General features: G+C 35.0%; 2 protein-coding genes and 1 long non-coding RNA gene across 5 annotated transcripts; 2 read left to right on the top strand and 1 right to left on the bottom strand.

The window, feature by feature from the left end:
- Positions 1-1,667: 1,667 nt before the first annotated feature.
- Positions 1,668-3,761, bottom strand: LOC110737647. 2 transcript variants are annotated; one of them, XM_021917978.1, is made up of 3 exons: positions 3,330-3,761; positions 1,932-2,122; positions 1,668-1,817 (listed from the first exon to the last, which is right to left on the bottom strand). In XM_021917978.1, the coding sequence occupies exons 1-3, from the start codon at positions 3,658-3,660 to the stop codon at positions 1,809-1,811; spliced, it is 531 nt and encodes a 176-aa protein (XP_021773670.1). In that variant the 5' UTR covers positions 3,661-3,761; the 3' UTR covers positions 1,668-1,808. The 2 variants fall into 2 exon arrangements, with proteins under 2 accessions (XP_021773670.1, XP_021773669.1); XM_021917977.1 differs by having other exon boundaries at positions 1,932-2,130; positions 3,338-3,761.
- Positions 3,762-7,965: 4,204 nt separating this feature from the next.
- LOC110737646 lies at positions 7,966-9,743 on the top strand. The gene is made up of 2 exons (XR_002514427.1): positions 7,966-8,438; positions 9,508-9,743. It is a non-coding gene; the product is annotated as an uncharacterized LOC110737646 (long non-coding RNA).
- A 2,349-nt stretch (positions 9,744-12,092) lies between these two features.
- LOC110737645 lies at positions 12,093-19,419 on the top strand. Of its 2 annotated transcripts, XM_021917976.1 has the most exons (11): positions 12,093-12,451; positions 12,602-12,657; positions 12,773-13,211; positions 13,645-13,908; positions 14,336-14,549; positions 14,701-14,810; positions 14,893-15,092; positions 16,642-16,745; positions 18,099-18,286; positions 18,429-18,628; positions 18,930-19,419. In XM_021917976.1, the coding sequence occupies exons 3-11, from the start codon at positions 12,947-12,949 to the stop codon at positions 19,134-19,136; spliced, it is 1,752 nt and encodes a 583-aa protein (XP_021773668.1). In that variant the 5' UTR covers positions 12,093-12,451; positions 12,602-12,657; positions 12,773-12,946; the 3' UTR covers positions 19,137-19,419. The 2 variants fall into 2 exon arrangements, with proteins under 2 accessions (XP_021773668.1, XP_021773667.1); XM_021917975.1 differs by lacking the exon at positions 12,602-12,657.
- Positions 19,420-20,543: the final 1,124 nt, after the last annotated feature.

Genomic DNA, 20,543 nt, shown 5'->3' with positions numbered 1-20,543 from the left:
AGCCACACAAATTTATTTTGGGGCAATGATCCTTTCCAAAAGGCCTCATAAGTACTAATGTAGTGTGCTCTTACGAGTATTTAGAAGTCTTCTCTTCCTTAGCTTATTCTTTCCATGTGTAACTTAGATTGCATACCCCCAACAGTCCCAACACCAACCCTTTGGTCAGTGTTTAGAGTCTGTTACATAGTGATTATTTCATTCATAAATATCAGCCGAATTCGAACTACTTACAGACCTACAAGATGTGATTTATAGTTAAATTCCATCAACAAATGGCATATCATAGAAAAGGCAGAATATATGCTAATATGCTGATAATTTTTTTGTTATTTTTTTCTAAGTGATCAATTTCTAGATGATGTTTATGTAAACCTACCAAATCCTGCATTTCTATATAATACCCCATGAATTGTAATTTTCTCAGCATCAAACAATAAGACTGTAGTAAAGAAAAGAAATAACAAAAATTAAACTAGTTTAATTCGAAATGGCCTCATGCAGACCAGTAGTGTATGATAAAAACTCCTACTATGGTGCTGAACAGGCCAAAATCAACCAGCATGGTGTGTCTGAATATAGCTCGGTTTATAAGCATGAGGACGTTGCGGTTGCAGGCGCGCCAAAGCATACCCAGCATCATCATGAGCAGGGGATAATCGGTAAGATCACCGGGATGTTTCACAAGAAGAAGAAGAACCGAGAGGGGCGTTGCCATGATGGTAGCAGCAGCAGCAGCGACAGTGACAGTGATCATGAACGCTGTGAGCCTAGGAAGGTCTGTATTTTTATTTTATCTAAGAGTTTTTAAAGTTGAATTATTTTGGAAGAAATTTTGAAGTTTATTTTGTGTTGATTGAATTTATTGTGCCATATTTGGTTTATGCAGAGGTGTGACTGAAGTCTTGGCCTGGAAAATCTATCGGCAGTTTGTTTACTTATGGCTTGTATAATGTGTGATGATTTGGTTGTAATATGTACGAAGTAATATGTAATGTAATGTGTAACCAGAATCTATGTACAAGTCTTACTTTTCCTAAGAATAAATGAAACCCAACTTTGTACTACTAGAAACTACTACATCATCATGTATTTACTATGTGTTACAGTGTTACTCCATGAAATAACTAACTATTTGTTGTACTGTACTATACATGATCAAGCCAATGTGTTTGTGTTATTGTGTTCATTAACCGGTCAGGCGGACACTTATCATTTTTTGGATAATCCAACCAAAGTCGAATCACATCTCATGTTGCACGCATCCATTCCCTATTTATGTGTTTTCAAGAATCATTATGTTTAGTGCAACGTTAAGGACATATCTTTTTCTTAATTATCGTATCTCTCTTTCTCTCGTGTAAAGAAAGCTAAACCACATTCAATACCAAAGGGTTCTCCTTCAAAACCTTAACCAACTAAACTAATTGACATCCACACTTTTTTTTTATTATTTTTATTTTATTGTATCATAAGGAGATGAGACGATTTTCATGTTTTGTCTCGATAATTTGGCCAAAGTATTAGTTCCTTTTAAAGTGATTTAATTTATTTCCATCAATTTTGCAGTTATATAATTTCAGTGTCTCTTGTAAAAATGAAAAATAATTTGAATCCAATCATATATAATATCTTAAATTTTAAAACATGTAAATAAATCATATTAGTATGAGTATTATTTATTTTGTATTGAAAAAGATAACATTACAAACACAGTGCAAATTCATTAGATAAAAAAAAGTACAAACTTTCACTCAATATATTAATACTTTGGCTTGTTTATAATCCTCAGCAACTCCATCCACAAATTAGCATCTCTGCATGTAACAACACAACAAAAATAATAGTTAGAAATTTCAGATTTGTACTTTTTACTGCAAACTTTATTAAGGCAAAAAAGTAAAAATGGAGTTGAATTATATATGTCATACGTCTAAATGCTTGGATCCTTCCTTGTGATCATGACACTTCTTAACATGGCTAATGACCACCCTTTCTTTTATTTTCCTCTCAATAACAATTGTTTCTGTTTCCTCATCAACGTCCGAATCTGCAAGGCCGGCGGCCCCATGGCCGAAGCACTGCCTTAACTTGTGACTCCTAGGGTTACTCGTAGTCACCTCGTGATGCCAGGGGCGGAGCTAGAAGGGGACGAGTGGGGACACTTGTCCCCCCATTTTCAAAAAAAAAAAATTAAAAAAAAAAAATTAAAAAAAAAAAAACAAAAAAACGCAATTACAGAGTGCTCTGTGCGACATTTGCAGCCAAACCCTAAGTCTTTCAATTTTTAATTTCTCTCTCTTCGATTCGCCCTCACCTCGCCAGAGTCGCCTGACGCTGTCCACCGTTCTCCGGCAGTTCGCAGCAGTGAGGTCAATGACGAGGTTCGACAGACGACAGCGCACAGCGGACAGCCTTCAATTCCGTTCGACAGTCACCAAAATTAAAAAACCAAAGTCCTGTCTGTCGCTCGGTCGCTGCCTGCCAAACCCCTCATCGTCGTCGGTCGTCCGTCAGTCGCCAGTCGCCGCCTCGGTCATCTTCTGGTCTTCGCTGCATCTAAAGGTATGTCTTAACTCTTAAATATATTAATTTGTTCTTCTAATTGAAAATTTGAAATCCCCAATTTGCAATTTTAATTGTTAACCCAATAACCCTTTCTTTCTCCCCATACTTTACTTATTTTCTGAGGCTATATATTCTGAAAAGGGTATCGGAATTTGTGTCAAATATTGAAGGGGATTTGTTTTGGTCTTTAAATGGGGTTGGTGCTCCTGATTTGATCTTTATTTATGTGCCTGAAGGGTGCCGAGTTGATGCCCCTTTAAATTTGAGGTCTTTCTCACTGAAAGGGAGTGATGCCGAGTCGAATATGTTGCCGGTTTCGAACCCGAGAGTATTGGTGTTGATAGAAGGGAGGAGAGGTGGGTATAGTTGAGGTGTTTTTAGGTGGAGATGGTAACAAGTGTTATTGGACTAATTATGTTCTTGAGGTGATCATCGGTGAAGGAACAACATTTAGCCATTTTTATGTACAAACACAATCTTTGGGAGCTGCCCATATTAAATGGACTTCCATTAGGCAAGTATATTTGGTTCTGCTTTTATTATGTTTTTGTTGATTAAGTGTCATTATGTGCAACACTTTAGATTTTGTGATATCCTTTGCTTATAATCCTGTTAGTGCATTATCATGTGATTGCTTATACTTCTATTCTTGTTGGTGCTTTGGTATATCAGGATTAAATACATTATAATGCAACTGTCTTCGCTTTTATATTATATCCATAATTTGTCCCCCCAATTTGAAAATCCTGGCTCCGCCAGTGCGTGATGCTGCTTGTTATTAGCAGCTTGCCCTTGCGCTTGCCCATGCACAACTTTGACCTCGGTATTCCCTTGCGTAGGGTGTCCAACATCGTGGCACGGCTTATTGGCAGCTTGCCCATGCTCATTTTTGTGCTCAAATGTCACATGCTTGTAATTAGGGTGTCCAACATCGTTTTGATGCTTGTTAGTTGCTTGCTCATTTTTCTTCTCATTCCCATGCTTCTGCCAGAAGTGGAAGTGAAGTTTTTTCTCATTGTTTTGCCCGGTTTTCAGGTTTTTAGTTTGATCACAACTAACTTGAGCAGGCTTACACAATTGAATTGTAGCCATTTTTTTTGTAATTGATGTAGGATTTTTTGCTGGTTTGCTATAAGAGAAGTATTAACATTAATTTTATAGGTATTCTTTGTTGATGGGTATTTTTCTTTTGCATTCACTATACTATATTTTATGAATTATTCCATAATGGGCTTAATGGTACATATTCTTATTTTAGGCTTACGCATTTCTTTCAATTTAAAATTACCATTATATGTGAATAATGTGATCTTGAATTGATTTAGAGAATCATATATAAATTAATTTATCATAGTAATATAAAGATTTTCTAGTCTCTCTATTTTGATTGAATTTTTAATTGAGTGGCCATGAGTTTTCCAATAGAGAGATTGGAATATCTATTCTTAAGAATCAATTCACTCAAAACTTTCAACAATTTAAGAGTTTTACAAAAACAGGATTCTCAATTGTGCACGCATTGGCCCAAAAAAAGGTTACTCACCTCACACAAGCCATGAGCATAAACCAGTTTGTAACTCAAGAAGATGCATGAAACTTATACGTGCTCTGAATAATGTAGAAAGTCATGGAGATCGAAAAATAAGGAACTTTGTAAATCATACTTTGTATCTCAAATTTGTTCAAGCACATCCAGAAAAATAGACTAATAAAATATTGGCTCATTTGATAAAATTCTTTCCTCAAATAATCCTAAAGGAAAAATTGATATTAATAATCCCTACTTTGCTCCATTTTCTTTTAATAATCCCAACTTTGGAGGGTGTTTGCTTTCTTCAATCCCAATGACCGTTTATCTCTTTTTTTTTTCTTTAAAGACACGTGGCGCAATTTTATTGTTAAAAAATTTCAAAAACAAAAAATTAAAGAAATTAAAAAAAAAAAAACCCACCCAGCCAAACTTCACGCCCAACCAATCAGCCACCATAACCTAGACGCCGGCCGGCTGCCGCCATCCCTCTCTTCCCCTACGACGTCACTATCCCCCTCCCCTGCGCCGGTTTCCCCTCTCCCTCCGCGCCGGTGATTCGACCCACCCACTCACCGCCTTCCTTCCCTTGTTTTCCAACTCTCCTCCACCATCAAATCTCCCTTGAAACACTCGAAGCGCCAAAAAACCACCTTCCCCACTTTCGAAAACCCCCAAACACCCTTCCCCCACCATCAAAAACCCTAGCCGCTAGGGTTTCATGGTGGGGGAGGGGCGGTTTGGAGTTTTTGGGAGTGAGGGAGGGGTTTGCTTGGTGTTGCTTGGGGGAATAATGAGAGGGGGTTTCGGGAGGGGGTAAATCGGCGACGCCGGCGAGGAATCCAGCGGCGGCCGGCGGCCTGGGCAATGGTGGGGTTAAGGTGGGCCAGTGGGGAAAGGGAGGAGTGCTGGTGGTGTTTTGTGGTTTTGTGGTTTTTGTTTTATTTTTTTTTTATTTTTTGGACCAATCAAAACTTTACACGTGTCAAGTTACCTAATATAATAGGTCATTGACTTTTGTTGACCAGTTTGAGATTGAAGAAAGCAAACACCCCCCTCCAAAGTTGGAATTATTCCAGAATAATCCAAAGTTGGGATTATTAAAAGAAAATGGGGCAAAGTTGAGATTATTAATATCAATTTTTCCAATCCTAAAGAGGGTTTGAATCCTACTAAGTAAGGGTACTAGGAGGTAGAGATTCCCCTATCCTCCCTTGTACTCTTAAGTGTATGACTTGTTAATACTAGACCAAAAAACCGATATGTGAGGGTTGATGTCTAGTTAGTGTCCTCTTTACCCTTTAAAAAAATTCCAAAAAATAGAGAATGGAAGCAAAGCTCCCCCCAAACCCATCCCAACCATCTGTCACCCGCTTTATCTCTCACCTACCCGGCCTTCATGTATTTAAAGTGGATTTTTCTATATTAGGTGGATTGAGTATATTTACAAATTTCCTTATTTCTTTGTCTCATATAATAGTAGTCCATAACCAAAATAATATGTCCCATATTAAAAAGAATATAATGTAAAAGAACATATATTGACCGCTTTAATAACAAAGAGTTTAACCCCAATGAACATAAGTTTATATATTGACTGAGTGCACCATTAACATTATTGTACGCGTGTCAAAATTTGCAGATCGAGTTGATTTAATTTGGATCTGGTCAAATTTTGGTCAAATAATTTTAGGTTGAGCTTGGGTTTCACAATTAGGATATTTCGGGTTGAATAATTGAGTATGAGTCACTTTTGCTAGGGTAGCACTAATATTCTGTTAAACATGTCTATTCCATTAAACTTGAAAAAAAAAAAAAAAATACATTATCATTGCATCAAATTCGATTCCATCTGATTCTGATAAAACTGTTGGACCTTTTTTCTTTTTTATTTCTTTTAGTGATTCTTCCTTTCCAAATGTTTCACTACTATGAAGAATTGGGACTCTTTGGTTAACTATGAGTCCATGATTGCATAATGTTGTACTCTCTTGATCCCATAATACTTGACATAGTTATCATTTTTGTTTGTCTCAAAATAATTGACGCGTTATTAAATATGGAATGAGATCATTAATAAATAAATATTTTTTTATACTCTCTTTGGGACCACAAACCCCAAAACCCAATTAAATCCTACATTTTCTCTCCTCACTACCTCCACCAGCTCCCCTACTTTTTGTTTTATTACAATATAAAAATACAAAAGATAATCCTTTATACAGTATAATAAACAAATGTTTTAAATGAACCTTGCTTTAAAAAAAAATGTTTTAAATAAACCCACTTGTAGGTAGTTTTCTTAAACTATGTGTCCAACCCAACGTCTCAAGTATTATGGGATGGAGGAGTAAGCAATTTAACCAAAGGCAGCATATATTATTAATATCAATATGTATGATTCCCAAATCCATTAAAAAGGAAAATTCAATTAAAAATAACATATTTTTTTGTCCACTAGCTGTGACAAATTCGCTTGAAATTTCAGGAAGGTCAGATTTTCTGAGCAGTAAAGATAAGAATATATACCATATTTTTGGAGTTTTTTTTACTTGACCCGTTTGGATTTTTACATTATTCACCACATGTCCTTAAACCGTTTTTTGTGAATAATATGTAAGGAAAAACATATTCATTTGAGATCTTTTTGAATTTGTCTCAATAACTACTATCATAAAATATAACTTTTATAATTTTTACTTATGGAGAATTAAAGTTATAGATCGTTAAAGTTTTGCATTGACAAGTGTGATAAAAGAAACATGTCAAGTAAACATGAACAAAGGAAATAATTTTTAGCTCAAAACTAAGATGTCACACCATCAATTACAGGTGAGGCGGACTTTCAATGGTGAATTAGTGAGTCATTTTTTAAGGGGTTGTTTGGTTACGCAAAGAAAATGGGAGAAGTGGAAAATCATAGGAATTTGAAAATGGATGAGTTGTTTGGTTAACAATAAAAGTGTAAATGAGGAAATTGTAAATTCATGGGAATTGTGACTTTCCACAAAATATGGGAAGTTAATTACCTAACCTCCCCTAGCTAAGTCTAAATTCCCATGATTTGCAACTTCCTTAACCAAATAACTTTATGCAATTCCCATGAATTTGATGTAGGAATTTAATTTCCATGAAATACAACTTTCTATGGGAAGTAAATTCTCATAACAACCAAACGACACCTAAAATAGACAGTCACCTGCTCACATCAATTTCACAAGTTTATGACTTTATTTATAACGTATTTTTACAATGTCCTTTGTTCATCACCTGGAGTGGTCTGATTTAATTTTTTGATTTGACTAGTTTATGACTTTATTTGTACAATAATATTTGACTAGATTATGACTATATTTGTACAATAATTTTTAAGATGAAACATTATTAAATAAGATTTCATTATATTCGTATTGTTGTATAGACATGCTATTATATTGTTTGATTTGATCATATTTAAAGCGGTCTCGGTAGATCATTAAACCGTTTTATTGGAGGACTTGCGTGGAGTTGTTTTTTCTAGAAGAGTTTTAGAGAATAATGAGTAGTTTTGTTTGTAGTAGTAGTCTCTAGCTTAGTAGTTTTATTTCTGTTTGTTTTTCCTTGCCCCTCGGCACCACTGAAAAAAAAAAAAGGAAAGAAAGAAGTTGAACCGAAGATAGGTAGCCGTAGCTAGTTAAGGGGAGAGAAGTATGTAGTAGTAGACTAGTAATAATAATAGGAGTAATAATAATTCAGTACTTATAGAATTTATGGGAGAAAAATAATTCAGAGTATAAATTCTCTTAACAAAATAAAAAATAGAAAATATGGAGTATATGTTCGCCTTCTCCCCCACTATCAAACTCCTATAAAAGAGTGCGAAACTCCTTTGTTACAACTTACAATTGCAATCTATTCCCTCTAAAAAAACCTATCAAAACAACTTATCTTCTACTAGCCAATTTAAGTGTACTACTAGCAATGAACTCATATCCCTATTACCCTGGTCAAACTGACCACTACAACCACCACCAAGGCGTAGGCGGCGTATACCATACCGACAACCACCACAACCAACACACTGTCCCGTATCACGGCCATGGTGGAGGCCATCATGGCTATGACAACTACCACGCTGCCGCCGTCCCATATTATGGTGGCCATGATGCTAACCATCATGGTCATCATAACAACCACCACGCCACCCCGTTTTATGGTCACGGTGCCGGGTTAGGCGGCATGGCTCAAGGTTTCATGCACCATGGAAGTGGACACCATGGGATGGGTTACAAGAAGAAGAGCAAGAAACACCATTTTGGACATCATGGTGGTGACAGCAGTGGCAGTGACAGTGATTAATATGGTAAGATTTTTGTATTTAACAAACTTGTTTTTGTCATGGATCAAAATATAAGTGTCAACATTAGAGGTTACAAATATAGGTTAATCTTTTTTTTTTTTTTTTTTTTTTTGACGAATACAAATAGGCTAATCTGATTGAGGTTTAGTGTTTAAGTCCAATATTTGGTTTGAACTTTTTGTCATCATCAAGTTAGTCCAATATTAACTCGGATTATTATATTTGTCGTGTGATATTTGAAATATGTGACTCGCATCTAATAACTTTTTATTATAATAGAGAATTTAGATGTATATATCAGAGTCGTGTAGAAAATTCTGATTATAATAGAAAATTTAGATGTATATATCAGAGTCGTGTAGAAAATTCTGTTTAATTTACAATAGAAAATTTAGATGTATATAACTTTTTATTTGTGTCATGTGATATTTGTGTCATGTGAAGTCTCATATGAAGATGTCTACTTCAATTTTGGTCATTAAATTCTGTTTTGTAAAATTCACATGTATATATCAGAGTCGTGTAGGAAATTTAGATTTTTATCTACGGATTTGTTTTGCCAAGTCTAATAAAACACCCCACATCATATGAGATTAGGGAATCAGGGGCATGTACGACGACCCCATAACTTTTTTGAGCAATTAGATCGATACTACTCCCTCCATCCCTTATTTATATGTCTACTTTCTTTTTTGGGGGTTTCAAAATTATCTGCCTATTTTTATTTTAACAATTTACTTTTTGACAATATTCCCTCTTTTTGATGAGTTGTCATTGATTTTTTTTTTTTTTTTTTTTTGTACTTTTGATATTATTTTCCAACACTTTCTCTCTCCATCCCTTCAATAATTACCAACTACATTCTCTTTCTCTCTATCTCTCTCTAACCCCACATACATATTTGTACTTCCCAATCATGACTTTTAAGTTCCTTAATTCCCGTGTAAAATGGGAAGTAGGCATGTAAATAAGGGACAGAGGGATAAATACTGATAAATTATTAGACAGTTGGTAATAATTAATCATGTTAATTTTGCTAATTAATTAATGTTGCTTGGCTTTGATGACACAGGATGATCGAGCAAGTAAGCGAAGAGGAATTGGAAATCTGAGTACTCCGATATAGTCCGATCCCTAGCTATCTGATGCATGCATGCAGGAGTTTGTAGTAAAATAATAAATGGCATATCACCTGTTTATGATCGATATGTCTAATTAATGAGTTATGATGTACTAGTACTACTCTTGTTCTTTGTACTAAAAATTCTATATGAATGATGAACTTTTTATCTATTATTAAATGTTTAATCTCAGCATCTCATCTTAATTTTTACCATGCACGCATAATGTTGCAGTTGTATGATTAATGGAAATTTATGAATTCTTGATACACATAAGCCAAACTAAAATATTCTGAATAATACATATTAAAGTTTTGGTTCATATAAAAGTAAGGATTTTTTTTTGTGAAAAACTACCTAATAACATCTGGTTTTTGTGAGAAACTACGTACCTAATATAAAAAATGTTGTAAGAAACTATCTATTAAAATGCAAAATTTTGTAAAAGACTATCATAGGTTGGAATCTCGCTGTTGACTTTTTTATCCGACGTTGACCAGCCCACTGCACCCTCACATGACTTTTTCTAACCCCTTATCCACCCAATTTTCTCCAATTTTTATCCATCAGCCTCTTCTTAGCTTCTCAGTACCAAGCAGCAAACTCTACTCTTCAACACAACCACCTCACCCTTAAGCACATGCTTTCAGCCATTAATTTTGAAGATCAATTTTAGTCAAGCCATATGTAGTCTACCAACATCATTAACCAACAACAACAACATCAACGTGCCTGAGCAGCAAGTCCAGCAACAAAAGGCAGAACATCAGTGAGGGTCAAGTGGGCTGGTCAACGTCAGAGAAAAAATTTAACGACGAGATTCCAACCTATGGTAGTCTTTTACAACATTTTGCATTTTAATAGGCAGTTTTTTACAACATTTTTTATATAGGTAGTTTCTTACAAAAACCGGATTTTATTAGGTAGTTTCTCACAAAAAATCCTAAAAGTATTTCAAAGTTTTTAGATACTCCGATTATACTCCCTCCATCCCATCATATAGTAACTTGTTTTTTCATGGTCAAATTTTTAAAAATTTAAGGAAAAAAAAACTATCATTAATATGTACATTCATGGGAGATATATATTGTTGGATACTTCTCAACATGAGTTTCATAAAATCAATTTTTTTACTTCGTATAATTTATTTATTACCGGAGTGTTGGGAGAAAAACTCACCAATCCATCCACTATGGAGTAAAACTTTGATGGTGAATGAATGCAAGATATGATCTTAATACACCATGAGAGTTTGCACCTCTCAATTCACTCTTTATCTTAAACCCTAAGAGGACGTATGAGCAATTATGTACAACAGACTATTTCTCACTCAATATCAATCTCTCGTCATGACCTAATAATGAAATAACATGAGTATATATATAGTGCATGCAAGACATAATAAGCAATTCTACGAGCATGCAAAGATATATAAACCACGAAGTAAAACTCGCAAAAACTGACCGATCACGTGCGCGAACTTGGGCTTTGCACATGCTTAAAACGACCCTCCTGTTGCACGCGCAAGGGCTCCTTTCAGGCTTCAAGCACTTGCTTTTGTTCCTGCAGAAACATTTTTTGGGTTGCGCGTGTGGATATATTCTCCTTAGTGCGCAACACCCTCTCTTCCATGCCCTTTTGCTCATGCCTTAAACCATTGTCTACACTTCTCAAACCCAATAGTATTATCTCCACACACCATATACCCAAATTTGTGCACTAAGGGGCTCATGTTTGACGTTATTATCTTAGTGATGAGCCTCATCCAATTCATACAGGTGGGGGGGTAGGGGGATGATTGGAAAGTTTGATGGCTAATGTGCTGAGATGGGAAAGATGCTCAACGCTTTTGTCAAAGTTGGTGGTGTAGGTGTACGTACATGCCCCTTTTAAGTTCAACTCCAAGTTCACTAGTTTTAAATATTCAAATTTCTTCTTTCAAAAAAAAAAAAAAATTCAAATTTCTCATGTTTAGAAAATAATTTTTAAAAATGTAAAAATTTAGTAGATTATTTACGCAAAAAAATAAAATGCAATTATATTAGTATAATATACTTAATTATGTGTTATATTCAAATTTAATTTGACTTCAAGCCTTTAAAGTGAATTTTAGGACAGGTAATTTGAGTATTAAGTTGGTGTGGATAATCAAGTCGCTAAGGCGATAATGATTTGGGACAGCAATATTAACTCTATTTTCGTAATAATCGCAACAATTTGACTTTTTGCACTATTTATATGTTTACTTTGACTATACTTTTATTTTTGTAGAAGTATTATTAATGATCAAAGTTATACATTACCATGTGTGCCAAAGCGTGCAAATAATACAAAACGGAGAGAAAAACAATTTAAATAGGGTTTTTGCACCCGCCCTGCCTGCGGCCCGCCTGCCCGTCTCTAGTGACATGGTACCGGCACCGGCACCGGCCCCGGCCCCGGCCCCGGCCTGGATCTACCATATAAGAGCCGTTGAACATGCATGGGAAAATGTTGAGAAAGTGCAATATAATAAAACAATAAATGACATATCATATCATCATATCATTAAGATTAAGATATTAATTAAAACTTCCCTTAAACAAAAGATACAATTATTAAAACACATTAATTATAATATTAAATGAAATTATTCCCTGACACACCTGTTTAGAATATCACGCCAATAAAATTTTGGTTTTAATCCTATCCAAATTCTATAGTACTAATCTTTCTTCACCATTCTTATCATTTTTACCCCCAATAAAAAAAAAACCCTATAATTTCGATCCTTTTCGCAAGAACCCTAGATTTATTTGATTTGAATTTTTTGCCGAATTCGATAATCTAATCTTCCGAATATCCCGGCTTCTACTACTGATTGAGCGATTTGCTCATAATTCTGCTAATTTTAAGGTAATGTCGCAATTTTATGAATTTTTGATTGTTTTGATTTTTAGCATTGTTGCTCAATCTGTAGTTTCTTTTGAAAATTATGATGTATTGCAGCATTGGTATGAAAATGTTGCGTTTATTACTGAAATCGATTAATGTTTTGTGATTCAGATTACTGATTAAATTTGCGCTTGGAATTCATTGTTGACTGATTGATTTATTGATTGGTAAATTCATATTATATCTTCAATTTGAATTGTTGTTTTGATGAATATATTGGGTTGTGTAAAATGCAAGATTTTTTGATTTTGTTGGATTTTTTTTTTTTTTTTCGTGGTTCAGATTATTGAATTGCATTGTTATTTGGGATTGATTTACGAGTGAATAAGTTGGTGAACTATCGAAAAGTTGAAGCCATAGCAAAATTTGCATAGGGAGTTAATATTTTACATTGATGTGAGAGGGGGTACTGGGGAATAGGGCAATGAGAGGTCAATTTGTGGGTTTGAAGATACAATGACCACTAAGTCATTGGGATTACGTACCGGAAGTAATGGATCACTGCAATTACAGCAATCGAATGGCGTATTGCAGACTCATACCTCCTATGTCTTCTCACGGAAGTCGTCCAAAGTGCAACTTTCAAGTTACAGGGAAAAGGAAAGGGAAAGGTGCATCCCATTTGTTTGCAGATACTTGTGCCGAGGAAAAATTGGAATGGTGATACTGTTTGTCTTTGCCCTGCTGATTTTTGCTTCAGGCTTCTTTACAGTTAACAAAGGTTTGTTACAGTATGCTTTATTTTGCTTAATTGTCCTTCAGTAATCATGCTATTTAGTGACTTTGAGCTTGCGTTTGACCCCATTGTATGATCTCTCTGTTGAACTAAAATATAGTATACAAGCTGTCTGCATTAATATTTTACAGATGATTGTAAACTTTTTGTCCTTAAGTTGTTGGAAGTACACTTACTATGTTGCTTATTAGTAGTATTATTTTTCAGATGGATTGAAGGTGAAATTATTTTTAAGCATATTATACATGATAGTGTTTCTGGCTTCTGCATCTTTATCTTTCCCCTGTGACTTTTCTGCGTTGGACTATTTGAAGTTCTTGATTTTAGGACAAGATATCTTATCTGATGCAACCAAGATAATTATAGCATTTTGTTGTGTGTTTGGCAATGGTGTAACCTTTTGAAGTTCTATGTGTAGAAACAACTGGTAGCAACCATAAAGGTTTCCTTGAAGCTCTTCAGGAGACAAAAGTTCGTGGAATAAGTGTTATCAGTTCCCTATCTTCAACTCCTACATCAAAGAATCTTACGAAGGATGGAGACAACTCAACATTACAAATTACCGGGAATAGGAACAGTGGAAAATCTCTTGCGTTTATCATAGATCCTGGGGTTCATCCATGCAAAAACTTCACTTTTCCCCCTCCTCCTCCACATAGCACTAAACGGATCGGACCAAGACGTAAGGCTCATGAATCTATTGTATATTAGCTCTGATTTTTGCATAGAAGTTAGATTGAGTTTCTCAGTATTGATTGGCCATATATTGATCGAACCTCTCTGGTCCATATAGCCCAAATGTATGATTGATTACATTCAACAAGTTATGAAATTTCTCTCTTTACACTTAAAGTTGTGAATTGAGATAGAAAAAACACTGCGGATTTGGCAAAAGCACAAAGTTCTAATTGTTTTATTTTATTTTATTTATATATCGGCGATTGATGAAATTTGAATTCAATTAAAATTTATAGTTTTTAAAAAATGGAAATTAATTATATGTACGGAAAGCATTCTTCCCCATTGAATTCTCAATTGTCATTTTTTTTTCTTCCAGTTTTTGGATGTTGGTCCGTGGTTAATGTTACTTCTCCTTTTACATGTACTAGCTTGTCCAGTATGTTATCTGTCAAACAAGCAAGCTGAAGCAAGTATGCCAAGTTTACCATCGGCATCTCCAGTGCTTCAACATTTGACTTTTGTGGAAGGGGAGAACTCTACTAAAAGTGAAACTCATCGAGGTTCAGACTTTGGTGGATACCGTTCTTTGAAGCAGAGGAATGACTCTTTTGACATAACAGAGTCAATGACTGTACACTGTGGGTGAGTACTGGCCATTATAGATTATTTATAGAACAACAATTTCTGCTATAAGAAAGTAGTCTTTCAATTGATGACAAAGACAGATAACTGATGTTGCTGTTTTGGTGTTGCTTAAGTGTTGCTTTTTGCATGATGATGTGTTCTGTTACAGGTTTGTTAACAGTAGTAGGCCTGGTCGTGGAGGTGGATTTGATATTGACGAAGAAGATCTTCCTGAGCTGGAAAAGTATCATGATGTCATAGTTGCATCTGCAATATTTGGTACATATCTACATCTCCACGATTTGTAAAAACTGTCTGTGTATTATTCTGACTTTCCTTTGAAATTTGTGATTTTCTGTAGGAAACTATGATGTTATACAAGAACCAGTAAATATTAGCGAGATTGCAAAGAAGCATGTTCCATTCTATATGTTTATTGATGAGGAAACTGAAAATTACATGAGAAATAAGAGTATCTTAGATAGCAGCAAGATGGTGGGCCTTTGGAGAATTATTGTTGTCCGTAATGCTCCATACTCTGACGCAAGGCGCAATGGAAAGGTAGATCGTGCGATAGTGTATTCTTGTCAATTTTGTAGAACACTAGATCATTAACTTGGCAAATGAACCTTAGAACAGTGATACATTTTCGAGTATTGTCAACATTATAAGCCTTTTGCACTACCCAACTTATCTTTTCACAGCTTGTCAACTCTAGGATTCTAACCTTTTAAAAGCTGGCTTACCATAGCTAAAGCTAATATGATAACCTCTTGGTGAATTGCCTCTTTTAAGTTTATTCTTCCATCTGCCCATTTTTGTTGATTCTATTGACCAGTCTTATACATGACCTGAAGCAAATAAGTGAAGTGTGGCCAACAAATCATATAGAACATGACATCTTGTCTGAGATTCTCATTAGAGGAGTCTTCTCCCAGCTACTTAAAGCTCAGTTAAGTGCTTTCTTTGTGCCCCTCTTAATTGCTCTCTATCTCATATTTTTCAATCTGAAATTTTGAATCAAGAAAGAAACCGGGAAGAAAGAGAGAGATAACTTGATGACTTCCTTTCTCTGTTTAATCTATAGCAACTAGAAATTCAGGAATGGGAGCTTGTGAAATAGATAATTGATATCCTGGGATGGGGTTATTGATGGGATGCATAGCACAGTGTGTTGGCCCAATATTGTTGTGAAATTATATCACTACCATGAGTATTTCACTGCAACCCTTTTTGCCAGTCTTCGGTTAGGTGCACATTTTTAACAGTTGTTTACTTAACCTGAGTAGCCAATCAATTAATCAAAGCCTTAATCCCATAAGTGGGGTCGGCTACATGAACCAAAAGTGATTATTCCGTATAGTCATCCACAAAAATCTTCCACCTCCATCCCTTACAATCAAATACCTCATTCTCAACTACTTAACTTGAGTAGCCAATTTTTAAAAATTTGAATGTTAGTAAAACTTTGGTAAACACTAACTGTAGTCTGCATATGAAGTATTTAGCGCAAAATGCCATTACTTATTTAATTAAACCAGTTGCACAAGAAAGTTTGGCACGGGTGGCCCACTTCCGTGCCTAGTTACACCTTCAATTATGACTCTCTCCCTGTACTTGAAGTGTGGTCTTATAAAATGCAGACATTATTACCTTTTGATTGACCGCAGAGCCAGCCTTTTGATATTCTCTTACAATTATCCATTGTAAATGCATACCATTATACATGCTCTTGATAGTGGACCTTAGGCCATATTAGAAGGATTTAAATGACTTACCCTTTGATTATTTGATTTCAAGAAAAGTTTTCAGAGATGTGGTGCTAGTTATGAGCAGGATTTTGATTTTATTTCCATAGTTTTAAAGTTTGCACAATTTTGATCACTTAGTCGATCATCCATTTTATATTCAGCATATCTATTTTATAAGTCAAATTGCTTGCTTCAGCCATAGTATGCTGTTCTTTCTCTAGTCAAAATAATTTATGCCCTCCTTTCTTTTCTTGCCCTTTCTGGGTATGTATTGCACAGAGCAGAGTGAGAAATACTAGTAGACTATATTATTTATATTATTTTAGATTCTTGCTGATGATGAATATGTTTTTTTGCAGGTTCCTAAGCTTCTATTGCACAGACTCTTTCCCAATGTCCGATATTCAATATGGATTGATGGAAAACTTAAGCTTGTACGGGATCCTTATCAAGTTCTTGAAAGGTAATTGTATCTGCAATCAAAGACTTGTGCCCACTTCATTTTCTGGATGATGACATGTATACAAATAGTTTTTGGCATTCCCTGTGCTGTCATTGATGCTAAACGTATTTGTTAACCTCATCATAAGTGTATGTAAAATTTGCTAATCATTTTTTTATGTATTGGAAATGAAGGCTATTATTGACAATATGCCAAACAACACTTGCTAAAACAATCTACCACTCTCCTTATGATAGGCAGCATATTTAAAATATCAATACAAATTTTTAGATCCTGTTTTACATATGGCTTTAGTTCTGCTTGGCACCCATATTATGGCTCAATCTTAACCATGAATTATCATTGATGTAAAAAAAATGTTTTTCAAGGAAATCCACACATTATGGTATGTAGCAAAATAACCAACTAATCAGACTAATCTCATAAAGAGAGACAAATTACTGAATCGCAATAACATCAATTGATTGGTGGCTGAGAATGGGAATAAATTTAACCCTTTTGTTGATGGAATATGTTCCAGAAAGGCAGATCCCCATAAAAGATGTCTTTAGATGAAAAGTGAAAAGAAAGCAAATGGCCTTACAAGACTATTTGGAGTACTGAAACATTAAATAATTTAACCCTTGTGTAGATGGAATATGTTCCAGGATGGCAGATCCCTGAGAGCTTTCCTTCTACAAAAAGAATAAGCATTAACAAGAATGTGTAGTCTGCTGGTTTTGTCTCAAGTTAATAATAGTAAGATTTTATCTGAAGTTATAATGGTTTCATAGTTTCAGACTTTGGTGCATTCCATCCTCAATAGTAAAATAAATTACATGAATGACTTGCTTAAGAATAAATGGCATTGTATCAACGCAACCTTTTTCCTCCTATTTTTGATAGTGTTGCATTTTGTCAGTTTTTTTTGTTTTTTTTTTTTCCATATCAAGAAAGTCGGTGATTTCTGATATAATAGATGGAAGAGTGGTACCAGGTTAATGAGTACCTTTCAGAATAATATCAAACGAAATATTGAGTTATCATCCCTTCCTTCTAAGACAAATAGATGAGGTCAATTTGATTAAACTCTCTAAAATGAGTTTTTTAAAATATGATAGGGTTTGTGTGTTTGGGGGGTATCATTCTTTTTATGATTTCTTCTGTGCAACTTAGCAGGAATTTGCTCATTTATTACAATAAAAATCTGCCGACCCTCATCCAAAGATATTTTTTATGCACTTGCAATTATCTCAACAAATGATGCAAAAGTAACTGGGTGCATTTCTTTTTCCATCACTTGTATATGATTTGTCTAAATACCCTTTGCCTATCTTACCATCTCATGCTTTCATTAATATATGGCATTATTAGGTTCTTGTGGCGTGAGAGTGCAACTTTTGCCATTTCAAGGCACTATACAAGATTTGATGTGTTTGTAGAAGCTGAGGCAAATAAAGCTGGGGGAAAATATAACAATGCCTCTATCGATGAGCAGATTAATTTTTATCGTGATGAGGGTTTGACCCCATATACTGAGACAAAATTTCCTATTACTAGTGGTGCGTAAGTCAAACTTGCTTTCATCTTCTTTTTCTAGTCTGAATAATCCATTGTTTTATTAAAAAAATCGATAGATGATTCCTTCTTTTTTCTTTTTCTCACCAATTTTTGAGAAGCATTGTATTGATTGATTTTCTGCAGATGTTCCTGAGGGTTGTGTGATCGTTAGAGAGCACATTCCAATTACAAACTTATTTACCTGCTTGTGGTTTAATGAAGTTGATCGTTTTACTTCTAGAGATCAGCTAAGCTTTTCCATTGTTCGTGACAAAATAATGTCAAAAGTTAACTGGAGTATTTACATGTTTCTTGATTGTGAAAGACGGAACTTTGTGATACAGGTAATCACATCATAATGTAAGATAGTCTGATCACTGTAGGAAGCATTGATATATGTTGGGCTGCTGAAGTGTGTTATCTGTCATACTCGCCTACCAATTTTTAAAAATAATGATAAATAACCAATGTTAAGGTAAACCATTAATTTTTTGGAAGTTTTGCGTTGATGCAAATTTAACCAGCATTATGTTGGGCTCTCTTCCTGGAAACAACTAACATGCTAGAGTTTGTGTTTGATTCTAAAGAATGACTAAGATCCAAATTCATTTTTATGCTGATTTTTATAAATTAATCAATGTGCAGGCATACCACAGAGGAGTTTTAAAAAATCGGCCCCCTCCGTCACCTCGTAGAATCATAGTACATCGAGAACCATCTATACGAATGTCGCCAACTATAAATAGAGAAGTGGGTAGGAAAATTCCTTCAAAGCGTGGAAAAGATAGAAAGTCAGGTTCAAGGCGTCACCGCAAAGTTGTTGCAGGTAGCAGGGACAGCAATTTTTCCTAAGGGGTTCTACCGTTTTATGTCTTTCTCTTGCTTGCTTTATATTTTTTAGCCCACTTGATCTCTATATAACCTTGAAATTGAAAATTTTTGCACTGTGAATCCGTTACAACATGATTCATCAACAGTATAGATAGAAGACTAGACATACTGCTTGTAGGACAGTTAGGAAGAAAAGCAAAAGAGAACCCATTTGGTTGCATCGATTTGTCAATATCGAACTCACAATTTTCCTCTTGTAAATACATTTTAATCAAAAAATTTCATACAAGTTTCTCTGATCTAAGTGCATGGGTGATGGTATTGTGACTACCTATTGCTTGGCTCTTTATTTATTTATTTATTTTTGAATATGAGACACTAGATCAATGCCATTTTTCTAAATTTGGTTTAAAATCTAATTCTACAGTAAATAATTTAATTTGTACCATGAACCTCGAGCTTAAGGTGTGTTATTAGCTTAATTAGTAATTTATACAATTCTACCAATGTCCTTTTCTAGTACATTTTTTTGTACTTTTCTAGGAGTTGTCATTAGCTGTGGCAGTACCAGATATTCTATCTAGGGATCAGTATCACCAAGGTTTATGACTTCATATGTGAGAGTTGCCTCTGCTAGTATATGTAAGGGGGCTGATTTTGTAGTCTGTTCTCACTCTCAGAAATCAGTACATTCTAACAGTAATTGTCTCTAGAACCTCAATCTCATTATTCGACAATGGATGGTGACAATCTCCGCTTTTGGATAAGTTTTGTGTCATCAATGACAAACATGGTAATGTTTTGCTTGGTTATTTCCACATCCATCTTCTTTCCATAACCCCTGTTTTAACTTCAGCCCAATACTACATTCGGCCTTGGCCATGACCATTGCCTTAACAAGACTACGGTTTTCAGTATCACTTCTGGATTTGTAATCCAATTGTAGGCACCCTCTACAATGAAGCCGATGTCTCAATGTTCTACTTGCACCATAAGCACCAAATTTTCGCTTTCTGCAGTAGTCCTGCAATACATTCTTATCACCTGGGTGCCTGCCACTGTTGTTTCAAATGATGGCTTCACTGCTTTCTCTTCTATGGTTTCGGACATCAAGTGCTGCCAGCTTAACCTTACTGTCAAGCTCACGACGGACAAAGGTGGGACTATTACTTGCCCTCCAAGCTCAAGGTGACATGCAACCACATTGAGGTCTGTCGTCTTCTTGCTGGGCTTGGTGCTTCCATCTCTTACGAAGTCTATTGAAAAGTCCTTGAATTTAAGGAGTATTTGTTCTATTTTATTTTATTTTTCTGCTTCACTTTTTTTCCAAATTAAGTCACTTGTTTTGTGTGGAATGTGGTAGTTTTATGGACAGATTGATGAAGTTTAAACAGAGTGCAATCTAATTGTTCAAATAGGATCCATTCG

Source organism: Chenopodium quinoa, unplaced genomic scaffold, assembly GCF_001683475.1.
Source record: "Chenopodium quinoa cultivar QQ74 unplaced genomic scaffold, ASM168347v1, whole genome shotgun sequence".
NCBI classification, from domain to species: domain Eukaryota; kingdom Viridiplantae; phylum Streptophyta; class Magnoliopsida; order Caryophyllales; family Amaranthaceae; genus Chenopodium; species Chenopodium quinoa.
The sequence above is the reverse complement of the archived record's forward strand: the minus strand, read 5'-3'. Positions and strand labels throughout refer to the sequence as shown.

Bases quoted from the DNA above. Each gene is read 5' to 3' on its own strand.
- LOC110737647 (XM_021917978.1), bottom strand. From the start codon at position 3,660: ATGGCTACAATTCAATTGTGTAAGCCTGCTCAAGTTAGTTGTGATCAA. The intron at 2,123-3,329 runs CACTGGCGGAGC...CCTGGCATCACG, and splicing joins TAATAACAAGCAGCATCACG to AGGTGACTACGAGTAACCCT.
- LOC110737645 (XM_021917975.1), top strand. From the start codon at position 12,947: ATGACCACTAAGTCATTGGGATTACGTACCGGAAGTAATGGATCACTG. The intron at 14,811-14,892 runs GTACATATCTAC...GATTTTCTGTAG, and splicing joins AGTTGCATCTGCAATATTTG to GAAACTATGATGTTATACAA. The intron at 16,746-18,098 runs GTAATTGTATCT...TGGCATTATTAG, and splicing joins CCTTATCAAGTTCTTGAAAG to GTTCTTGTGGCGTGAGAGTG.